The following is a 12,258-nucleotide window of genomic DNA, read 5'->3' on the forward strand; positions in this document are numbered from 1 at the left end:
CGCCACTGGGTTATCCCCGTTTGAGGGTTGCCTTGGCTTCCAACCGCCTGTTTTCTCCGCCCAGGAGTCTCAGGCCTCGGTTCCGTCCGTCGAGGCTTTTATTCAGAGATGTAAGCGTACCTGGAGGAGGGTGAGATCTGCCTTATGTCAGACTAGGGAACGTACTCGTCGTGCCGCTAATCGCCGCAGGGTGAGATCTCCCAGATATTTTTGCGGTCAGAGGGTGTGGTTATCCACCCGCAATTTGCCTATTCAGGAGACGTCTCGCAAGCTCATGCCTCGTTTTATTGGACCCTTTTCTATTGTTAAGGTCATCAGTCCAGTCGCTGTAAAGCTAAGACTGTCTGGTCAGATGCGCCGTGTTCATCCGGTTTTTCACGTGTCTTGCATTAAACCCGTTATTCGTGCGCCCGCACGTCCCTCCGTTCCCCCTCCTCCTATTGACGAGGGGGCCTCCATTTACAGAGTTCGAAGGCTACTCGACGTTCGTCCCCGGGGGCGTGGTCACCAGTTTTTGGTGGACTGGGAGGGGTATGGTCCTGAGGAGAGGCGGTGGATTCCAGCCCGGGATGTCCTGGACCGCTCGCTGATTGACGACTTCTACCGGTCCCGTCAGGCTCCTTCCTCGAGCGCCTAGTGGCGCTCGTTGAGGGAGGGGTACTGTCATGAGTCAGGTTTTTCTTCCGTTTTCGCTCTCGCACGCTTTCACTCATTTACTCACACACACACCTTATTAGCTTATTATATTACTCTTTGTCTGTCCCGCTGACCTCTCTCTCTTCATGCACCTGTTTGTCATTGCAATCAGCGCTCGCGCTGATTTGCTATGACACCTGTTTCTACTTTGCCCTAAGTGTTCACCCTTTATCTGGTGTTTGCTCGGGTAGATTCTTGGTTGGATTATTGTTACATGTCATGCGTTTTGTCAGCAGTTACATCCTGTCTGTATTGAGAGGTACTCACCTATTCTTGTCTTGTCTGCCTGGAACAGTCTAGCCCCTAAGTTTTTGCTGTATTCTGCTGCTGTTGCTGCTGATTGTAGACCAATGTGGTTCTCTCACCCTGCCTGAGTTATCTACTCCTGAGCTTCGAGTCTGCTACAAGGGAGTCCTGTTCTGTTACTCATCGAGACAGGAGTCTTTCCGTTTGTTCAAGTTTCTATTTACCAGTTCTGTGTGCTGAAAGGACGGACTGCCTTTGTTATATATTTTTCATTAAAGACTGTTATTCCTGTTATCTCTGCTTTTGGATCTTTCATTTACCAGCGTGACAATGTCAGTCCCATATAAAAAAAAAGACCAAATACAGTATTTTTACCTTCAGGAAAAAGACTAAAGAAAAAACTACTTTAAAGATGATATTTTAACTGATCACAAAAATGCATCTGTATGCTCAGTTCAAAAAAGACTCTACTTCAAAAGGGAAATAATACAGCACTATCCTATTAATTTTGTACATGAAATTTAGTATATGTTAATTTTTAATCTTATGGTTTGCATAGAGCATTTGAGAAATGGTCAAATTTATGCAAACGTCACTTGAAAAACAATTGCTGGGGGAAGTAAGTAGTGACATCTGTCTTATTTTTCATCCGGGTCAAAAATGACCCAAACAGAACACTGGGGTAAATAAAATACTGCACATCTGAAAAGTGACGGAGGCAATAAAAAACACATTTATATAAATACAGCATCTTACCGCATCAGTGCCCAGTGGAGGCAGGGTGTCGGACTCATCGAGAGAGGCCTGAACTGCCTGTACGGCCTGCATACTGGAGTTAATGGTGCCGGTCAATGCCTGCTGAGCTGACGTCTGCAAGATACAGAGGACACCAACAGCTCACAGCACGGCCCAAACAAACAGCTATGACAGGTAGAGGGACTAAGATTACATGGACATGTCTCATATTCAGAGCAGAGCCCATGCTTCAGAACACATTCAGAGGTTGTTCCTGTAGTGTCAGAGGTGTTTGAGCGTGTGCTTGCAGTATCTGACCAGAGGGGGCATGTGTCCTCGGTGCATCTGTCCGCTGGTGATGTGCTGTTTGGCCTGTGGCATGGAGCCCATCTGGAAGTTCTCCGGACCTCCGGCACCAGAGCGGAAGATGGCCGGCAGAGCGACAGAGCCCGTCTCCACCTTCCCAACCTTGTTAAACTGCTGCTGGAGAACTGTTGACCTGGAGCACAATACATCACAGGTTACCATTAGATCGAATGCCGTAACTCAGACTTATAACAGGAAATGATGAGTGACTTATGTTAGCACATGAAGCAACACCATATTAAGTTAAAACACACTAGTACACAATGAACTATGAAAAGACACTCACTTTTTGGGAGATACCGAGTCCTCCTGCATGGTTGATTCCTCATCGCCTTCCAGGCCGAAGTGATCTTTGCTCTTTTTCTGCAGATAAAGAGGTTTTCAAACACAATGAGTTGGCGAAAGATACTTGAGAGCAGGACCTGAATGAAGAACTTTGTTGCCAGAGCAGGCTGTGTCTTTCTTTAGACTGGTCAAACATGAAGGTTTGTTGAGGAATTACTCACACTGCAGAGAACCAGCAGAAGCAATTTCACAAAGACCCGTCACACAACCAGTAAAAAATAGACAGATATGGTAAGAAAAAGATCTGCTTAATAACTGAACAAAAGATCTGCTAAACTGCTTAATAACTGAACTCCAACAGTCACAACTCTGACCTCTCTAGGTCATGGGGTTATTGTGAAACTAAATGGTAAATGGACTGCATTTATATAGCACTTTCAACAGACCACATGGCCATCCAAAGCGCTTTACAATTTGCCTCACATTCACCCATTCACACACTCATTCACACACCGACTACGGTGTCAGCCATTAAAGGCACCATCCAGCTCGTCGGGAGCAGCTGGGGTTAGGTGTCTTGCTCAAGGACACCTCGACACTTGGTCAGGTGGAGCCGGGGATTGAACCACCAACCTTCCAGTTTGTAGACAACCTACATGAACCACTGAGCCACTGCCATTGCCACTGAGTGTAATGGTTGTGAGGTGTGCTCCTGTCAGGGAGTGCTGCCCATTGCAAAATCCTTGTGTTTTCAAAAGAGCCACTGAATACCTGCAGTAGCAGATAATGTGTGATCAGCAGAAGACTTGCAGAGCCAAACCTTCGTGTTCACAAAGCAGTTAATTCTGTTTAGGAAATGCCCACTTAGACAGGCAGAGACATGTAAATCAATGCACTGCTGTTTGTGTCAATAGCTGTTTCTATCAACCTATTTTAATGCAAATTTTGAAGTATTGCATGAAAAACAAGTGTTGGAAATGCCAAATTTCAAATAAAAATCGCTTAATTCGCAAAGTTTTTTTTACGCTATCTTGAAGTGTTTTTTGACTTGTGCGAAATGGGCTTAATGAGAAAAATGGGAGATGGAAATGCATTTTGTGAATTGATAAATTCCTCCAAGTGCATCCAAAAAGTCACGTGACTTTGCACTATGAGACGGCAAAATCTGACTAACCAGTGGACCCATCTCATTCCACAGCATAGATGTCTAAGACGATGCCTAAGAAATGTCCCAGAAGCGTCTTATATGACTGCGTTCCCAAACAGAAGCATCCACCTCAGAAAGCAATGACGGAATGTGGAAACGGTGCTTGTTCGCAAATGTTTTATGCGATATTCCAGTTTTGCGCAAAAGTTAAATTCGCAACTTTAGATGGAAATCCAGCTAATTTCACCACAAAACAAATTAACAACTTAAAAAAATTTACACATTAATAATTAATAACAAATTATACAAATATTATATGTAAATCCAACCTTATCTAAATACATACGCTCACATTAAGCACTATGCATAAGCAAATGTCAATTGCTTGTGTGTTATATCACTGAAAAATGTAAACTATATCATCACCCAGCAACATATTGAAAGTTTGAATCTATAGTACATACTGCTTTACTTGCATAAATACAGTAAACTAATGTAGCACACACTATGTTGAAAATCTCGGTTGTGTGAATATGTATTTCATCCCAAAATGTAAACTGTATTATCCCATAGCTCTACATGTATCAGTCACGTAGGCAATACATACTATGTTATCGCTATATAAACTAATAATTTCGAAACCTTAATTGCTTGTATGATCGCATTTATCTATATTACACAATTCTAATGCTATAAATGCTAAAGATGCTATAAATATTAACGTCATGAATAATGTATTGCGAAAAGCACTAGACAAATAAATTTGACTTGACTTGAATAAACCATTTGAAGTAATTTTGAGAAGAAAAAAAAAAGTTTGTTGCACAATAATAGTTAAAATGATGATATGATTCGTAACCTGAGTGCATGTCTTTCTGAGGGTGAGGCTAGTCTTGTGAGTCCAAAAATATGTGAAATTAAAAACATTTCGTCAGGCTTCACGTGATTTATTAAAGTTTACCAATGAGATTGGTCATGGTATGTTACCTTTTTGAGAATGATGTCGATGTAACCAGCAATGAGTTGTGCGATCTGCTCTCCTTCAGTGGTCTGTACAGAGTAGTAACCATCCTGATAGTCTCCAAAGTCCTGAAGAAGAAAGTAAAATTAGCAAATACAGTCACAGTGAAATTACACTGCAGGCATGGAATAGGTCCACTGTAATTCACAATGTTTGAGAACTCTGTGCAGCAAGAAAAAAAATAAAACAGCTAAATGTATTGAGTGTGTTTGAGTGTGTAGTAACAGAGAGCTGGAGGAAAGAAATAATTAATTTAATGTAATCAATAAGTCTGCAGCCAGAGTCTAAATACTGAATTACTGCTGTGCTTCGTGATGCACAAACAATGTTCAGTATTGATTACTGCTTCAGTCTATTACAAGAAACAGGAACCGATTAAAGGTCATAAATATCATCAGGCATTATTAGTTTCCCAAACTGGGATTTATAAGGGAACTCAAAGAGTTTGATGAAACGCTAATACTGAATTAAATCATAAAAATGTACAACTAAAATAAATGCATTTAAAATGAAAATAAATCACTTATTAAAAACACAAAATATTGTGTTCACCTTTATATCTTGTGAACATTAACCCAGAGAACCATAAACATGTAAATGTGTTGTTAGATTATTGAAATATTGACTGTAACTCTCAAAAGATATTTAAAAGAAAATATTTTAGTTCAAATATGCTGATAAAAGTTTGGGAATCTGTTGTTAGAGGTTGATCTGTTCTTTTCCCAAAAAATTTATATATTACTGTTAGAAACAGCCAGTTTAACAGTTCATAAATCACATAATATATAGTGATTGTGTATAACTGTGCTCTTGATGTGTGTTATGTGATATATAAATAATGTGAATCAAACTTCCTGTGGACACTAATCTGAATCATAAGGTAAAAGTTAAGTAACAAAGTCATCGTAATGGTAATAAACTCACTGCCAAAGGATCATGATAAAACTATTAGAGGACAGCGTGCTCTGCAAAAGGCTGGCCTGAAAAACACACATATGTACTGGTGTGAAGCGCTTTACACATCCTCCAGTCATTCCCAAGACTGCGCTTCTTCTTCACAATCCTTAGAACTTATTTTTGTACTTTTTGGTACAATAAACATTTTTGTTGTTTGGATTTTCAAAAGATGGACATAAATAACGCAATTTTACAAAAAATGACAGAATTTTCACTTTAGGGTGAATTATAATATTATATGATTAACCTAAACAATCTTATTTTTCACCAAAATGGACCAAATCAAACCGAACCGGTGACCACAGAGCTGTGAAACAAACCGTAGGAACTCTTGCCCCCCACAGTGTCAAGTGTCAGAACAGTGTGTGTGTATTTAGAGGAGTGTGTGGGCACCAGGGTGAAGCTCTTGGGAGAAGCCGCCCAGCGTTTGATGTTGGTCAGACTCCACTCCTGGATCACCTCTTTGGTCTTCTCATCCACTCTCATCACACACTCTTTAGTGATGCCCAACAGACGCGGCACAAGCTTATTCTTCCCTTTCATTTTTTCCTGTAAGGAGAATAAACATCAGCATTAACACAAGAAAGCAGGAGCCATTTATTAATATTAGAGCTCAGATAAGGCATGAGATCTTTACCTTGACTAAGAAGAAGGACACTCCATAGGTTTTCAGAGATCTGGCCAGTTTGACGTAGCTGACTTTGGCCTCAATCTCTGTCATGTTTTGGCAGTTTTTGTGTGCCTTAAAGAGACAAGTTTATCCTTAAATTAAAATTCATATAGCGCATAGTGCCGTGCCTGGCATGGGAATGAAAAGTGCACTCTCTATCCTAATTTTATTCTTTAAAAAATATATATATATTTATTAGGGGTGTAACGATACGCGTATTCGTATTGAACCGTTCGGTACGAGGCTTTCGGTTCGGTACGCGGTACGCATTATGGACCGAATGGTTCGTTGGACTAATTAATTATATTTGAAAAAAAATAAGTGAAATATAATGATATGCGTTCAACAAGGTAGCCCAATAACCCAAACGACGTAACAGGCAACGCCCCTGACACCCCCGAAGAAGAAAAAAACACCAACTTATATGTTTATGTTAGGCTACTCAGTCAGGCGCTCTGAAGACTCATTGCAAAATGGCCAATGCGTTTAACAGGGAATCCAAAGTGCACCCAAACACCAGACCTGTTGGTTATTGGAGGATCTTCTATTTCTGGTCTGTTAAACTCATTGGCCATTTTGCAACGAGCCTTCAGCGTGTATTACTGAGTGAGCGAGCGCCTTACTCTGTAGTTCAGTGATCCTCACTATTTTTTTCACAAGAGCCACATTGGCAGAGCAAAATCAAAAGGCGAGCCACTTTTACGTCAACATACTAAGTCACCTTTGCAAATGTGCATTTCTACATATAAATTGGACATCCCACAAAAAAGAAATAACACGGCCAATACATTTTCGTTTAAGAACAGATTTACTTTAATAGTGGGATGAGCGAAAGCTGGCATGCATGTCAAACAAAATGCCCCCAAAAGAAAAAAAAATCTCTCTGTTTTCAGTGCTGATGCATTCATGTTACATTTAAAAGCTGTCACAACGAACCGGCAAAATTAATGATTATGAATTTGTAAAATATAGCAGAAGACATTTAATTTTTTTTATGTCTGTCGGCTAGAAAGATGCTGACTCGTGATCTTCGCAGTAGTGAACGCGCCTGAGAGAAATGCACATTTCATACGGGAGGGAGAGCACTCTGTTTTCTTTCGTTTTGAATTGTTTTGTTTAAAAGTAGACATTTCAAGCTTTATATATAGCCTATTTGTCGGGTCTGTGAGGCAAGTAGGCTATACGCTGAGTTTCGGTTCATTCATGAGACAAACTCCAGGTTCACACCGGCTCCTTCGTATCGTGGTTATCTATTTTCTATTTACTTCTTATTAAATCCAGACAATTGGTTGATGAAACCTTGATTAAAATTAAGATACAATTAATACAAAACGAAATCAAATTTAAAGACAGGCTTTGTGCTTTCTGTTTGAGGTCTCAGGGAAAGTTTTAAAGCAGTCTTAGTGCGACTTATATTGATAGGCTACACCTGTATGAATTCTCATTTTACTTTTTGAACTCCATTGTTGAGCCGAGTTTTGCTTGAAAATAGTCTACTGTTGATGACTGTGCAAAATTGCCGCTCTGCGCTCTGTCCAAGATCCGCCCGCTCGCTTCCCGCTCGCTCCCGCCTCACATGCTCTGAAGGCAAGGGGCAGTGTGATACTGTAAGCTACTATGCGAGCCGCCAGTTATAGCTTGACGAGCCGCGCAATGAGTAACTGTGCTGTAGTGGAAAACGTAGGTTTTAAGAACATGCTTAATGTAATTGAGTCCCGTTACAATATTCCTTCACGAGCCCATTTCAGACAGACCGTAATTCCTGCTTTGTTCCAAAAAACATAAGCCCTATAGAGAACCAATTGAGTAAAAACACACTCAATATAAAGAGTTATAGAGTTCCATATAAAAAGTTACATCTTTGTATTTGTTCATAACTACTACAATAATATAACATTTTCATTTTTTTTTTATAAGGAGCTGTTTTTGTTTTATACAGTATGCTGCTAAGAAAACACCATAGAAGATGGGTAAAGAATAGCTCCATCATTGTTCAATGTAAAAAAAAAAAAACATACTTTGTTAGTTTTAATAAATAAAACATTTTTATAAAAATCAAGGAAATTTATCTGCTAATTTTTTCTTTTTGCTGTATCTAAAACGTACCGAACCGAACCGTGACACCAGTGTATTGTATCGAACCGAACCGTGTATTTTGTGAACCGTTACACCCCTAATATTTATATTTGTTTTCTTTTTAATTATTATAAAATAAACAAAAGGGTCTCTAACACTAGCCTGCTCTATTCTTATTCTATTCTATCTGTTTTCTTTATATTTATTATATCATTTAAAAGAAGCATTGCAATGTGTACTGCTTTAAGCTACCTAAGTCTTGTTATAGGACTTGCATATCATTGCTCTTTTGATGTTTCTGATTTCTTCTGTTGTCCTCATTTGTAAGTCACATTGGATAAAAGCGTCTGCTAAATGACTAAATGTATGTAAATGAAAAAATATTAAATTTCACATAACCTGCATAACCTCACCTGGAAGATCTTTTTCTCGCCCTTGTTCTTGATGTACTCTTTGGGCAAGAATTCCTTCAAACTGGATGAGACAGACATGAAGCAAGAATGAACCTTTTATTTGATTAATATTTTAAGAATGATAGCAATCTGGACTGGTGAATATAGCAGTAGCTTGTGCTGGGAACGGATGCATAAAAACAAGATGGTGATTTTACAACTCAATCCAGCACAGTGATGGCTGGGTAATAGTAGTGCTGGAAGTTTAACAAAAGTCACGTATTCTGTTTGTACTGTACATAATTTAGTCAAGAAATATCATGATTGTTTATTCTTCATAGAAACAGAGGTAAGTTTGAGTTCAGTGTTTGCATTTCTGTTCTCACAAAGTTTGAGAAGTACAGAATCTGTTGGTTTTGAAGGTTCAGATGGCATTAACTACCCAAATATTAGGTGATTAAATTGCGTTTAAACATTTTAGTTCATTAACAACCCAAATAAAGAAGTTCCTATGCACCTAAAGAAGTACACTCACACTTACAGGTAAGGCAAAGATAAATAGAAATGTGTTGAGCTCACTCAAGGAATCCTGGTTTGTGTTTCGACTCATTGTGGTCTCCGAACTGGATCTGGCATTGATATCCAGCAAACTCACAGGCTTTATCAAAGGAGACAGGGTGGGAACCGTTCAAGATGTCATCACGGGCCTGGGATACAACATACAGCACATAGATGCAATTGAATTTGAACAAAATTACACATAACTAAGCAGACACTGCATGATACATTTATAGCAACAAGTTACTACCCTAAAAGTGAAACGATGCTCAAAGCATCACAATTACAGCCAATCAGACATTTTTAATTTTTAACATACAGTTATGTAGACTGTGATTTTAGACCAATGAGATTTTGAAGTGAGTGTACAGTAGGTTCCCCCATATAAATGCCACAGAAGTAACTGACAAAAACTAGAGAGATGATATTCAGTTTATAAATGACATTGGGACATGATTAGGATATGAAAGTGATGTTCTGTGGTGTTTACCTGCACATAGAGCAGGTTGAGCTGTACTGGGTCCCTGGAATCCACATTCTGGTCCGAGTAGAAGAACTTCCTCCTGAGAAGCAGCATCTCAAACTCCTCGACACCCTGCTCTCGCAGCGTCCGCCCATGATCCAACCAATTCACTGTTGAAATACAGCTCTGACATCAGTAAATTCAACTAGATTCCAAAATATCATCCACATGTAAAAGCTTGGAAACACTTGACTGAATTTTCATGTCTCAGTATTTTTGTTAAAAACCTTAAAAAAATTTAATTACATGTATTTTTTTTATGGATTAGGCAGAGCGCAGAGTAAAGAAATTCAGTCAACAAGAGTCTAGAATATATCAGAATATGCATTTCATCACTATGAAATTCCCTGGTGTGAGAATACACTGTGTTGTTTCGAAGTTCTGCTAAAATAGCAAACAACATGCATCAATGTTTATTTTATTCATGGTAAGCAAGAAGTGACATACACTCATCATCTGTGTGAAGTTTCTGTTTGAGTTTCTCCATTTTTTTGTCATCTCTCAGGAGGGTCTTGTCTCTTTTCAGTGTCCCCATGGTCTCTTCCTTCTTTTCCTCTCCCACATCACGCACCAGCGAGTACTCATCATAGTTTGTGATGCCTGAGAAATCAGAAGTTTTTTTATTCTCTTATTGCATTCAAACTGCTCCTCAAGGGTCATAATAGTTAAATCAAACCTCTAAATATAAATTTTAGAGACCTCCATTAAGCATTGTTGCAGACCTCCATTCATAATCTTAAGTGGTACAGACTACATCCAAATGTAGTTTTAGTAATCTAATCACAAAAGGTTTTAAACCCTGTTTCTACCTATATTTAGCACCAACCACTTCTTATTGGATCACCAAAAAATATCTTTATACCAAGTGAAAACAGGGCCCATGTGACTGGACGACTATACCATGTGTTATGGTGTAGACAGAGTAAAACAGCGGTCCGATCACTGAACCCTGTGGTACCCCAATGCTAAGAGCACAGTGAGCTAATCCAGCTGACTAGGTAAGACCTGTTTTTTAATGTATAATATAAAACAAGAAAGATCTGGCCTAGACGTTTCTAAAAAACAAAAACAAAAAAACAGGCAAATTGGAGTTCTCGCTCCTCGTTGGGACACTAACTTACCTATTCTCGCACAGATGGTCATAAGCATGTCACTGACGATTTTTGAGTCATCCACCATGACTGTTTTAACAGTTCCATCCAGCATGCGGATCTTCAGGGGTCTCTGTTTCTTTTTGTACTCCAGAGTGTCCTAAAAAAAAAGCATGTTCTTATGAAAAATCCTTCATAAATTCCAGCAAATTATGTTAACTTGTGTTATCTTCTTTATCTTAAATAAGTGTCAGCTTTTAAGGACTGACTATCATGTTTATATATTTTTAATATAACATTGATTTTACAAATAATTTTGGCATTTACATTTTTTTCATTTGACAGATGCTACAAAGTAATTTAGAGTTACATTTTATCAGTCAGTACACTGGCAGTCAACACTTGAACCTGGTTTTGCTAGATCCATGCCTTACAAGTTACAGATGCTTAAAAGTGCAAGCACTGATTTCAAATACTTCAAAAGAAATTAAAAATTTGATTTTCCTCAAGACAATCCCAGTGAAAATAAAGAAACAATGGACATGAATTCCACACCTTTTTTCCACTCATTTGTGTTTACTAGAAAGTAAACATTTCATAGAAATTGCACTAACAATGAGCATTATTCTATTTAATATTTTAATTGAATTACTTCACTTGATGTTTAATTTGAAATATTCCAGACTCACCCCATTTCTCAGCATGTAGTAGTCCAGGGCTTTGCCTGCTTCCAGCCAAATACCTTTCTTTGGGTCCTCATCTGACAGGAAGAGGCCATAATCACTGGCTGCAAGAAGATAGAAGAGTTAGTGGGCGGTAAGATTGCTTTTTACAACCTGGTAAGACTGTCAAAATCAGAAGGTGCACTGACAACAATTCCAATCATTTCCTGATTTTTTTTAAATACATGATTCCTAATAACGAAAGTAATTCAAGATATACACCAGAAATATTGTAGCTTATGTGCAGCTTATTGTTTTAGGGGCCTTTCACACATTTTTGCATTTAAAAAAAAAGCGTGATGAAAATCAGTGTAATGAAAAAATAAATGTCTATGCTGTCTAGATATGTAGTTTTTTAAAAGATTTACTACTTTTAATTTGGAGCGACACATTTTTAGACCAAGGTGTCAAGCACTGCTAAACAACCAAAATGGAAGTGCAATGGTCAAAACTTTATGTTTAGTGCATGTTTATATAATTTAGAAAATGGGAAAGCTGCACATTCTTTATGAACGTCCCCTTATGTTTTTTTTTTTGCCCTTTATAAATTAATATAAATTATCATCCACTTTCATTGTGAATGAGTAAATTGGAAATGATCCTTCTGTATTTAAAAAAGAAATTAATTCAGCCTTGGAAGTACTTGAGGGTGACAAAATTATTAGATTTAACTTTAAAGAAAAACACAAGAGGATGTTGAAAAAGAAGTCAATATTACTTCAATATTCGTCTGCTGTCTGATAGGCGGTTTTCTGTGCACACACACCAAATGT

The 12,258-nt window shown here is 38.4% G+C and overlaps 1 protein-coding gene across 2 annotated transcripts in view; it reads right to left on the reverse strand.

The window, feature by feature from the left end:
* LOC132127355 (talin-1) overlaps positions 1–12,258 on the reverse strand; it is a 91,716-nt gene that overhangs the window by 52,940 nt on the left and 26,518 nt on the right. For both annotated transcript variants that reach the window (XM_059539182.1, XM_059539181.1), the window contains exons 3-14: positions 11,453–11,550; positions 10,794–10,923; positions 10,120–10,272; positions 9,640–9,782; positions 9,171–9,298; positions 8,613–8,673; positions 6,091–6,195; positions 5,847–6,002; positions 4,463–4,564; positions 2,330–2,406; positions 1,996–2,176; positions 1,699–1,812 (exon numbers count right to left, since the gene is read on the reverse strand). In XM_059539182.1, the coding sequence (XP_059395165.1) occupies positions 1,699–1,812; positions 1,996–2,176; positions 2,330–2,406; positions 4,463–4,564; positions 5,847–6,002; positions 6,091–6,195; positions 8,613–8,673; positions 9,171–9,298; positions 9,640–9,782; positions 10,120–10,272; positions 10,794–10,923; positions 11,453–11,550 (1,448 nt within the window). The remainder of the gene's footprint in view (positions 1–1,698; positions 1,813–1,995; positions 2,177–2,329; positions 2,407–4,462; positions 4,565–5,846; positions 6,003–6,090; positions 6,196–8,612; positions 8,674–9,170; positions 9,299–9,639; positions 9,783–10,119; positions 10,273–10,793; positions 10,924–11,452; positions 11,551–12,258) is intronic.

Source organism: Carassius carassius, chromosome 45 (genome assembly GCF_963082965.1).
Source record: "Carassius carassius chromosome 45, fCarCar2.1, whole genome shotgun sequence".
Taxonomy (NCBI): domain Eukaryota; kingdom Metazoa; phylum Chordata; class Actinopteri; order Cypriniformes; family Cyprinidae; genus Carassius; species Carassius carassius.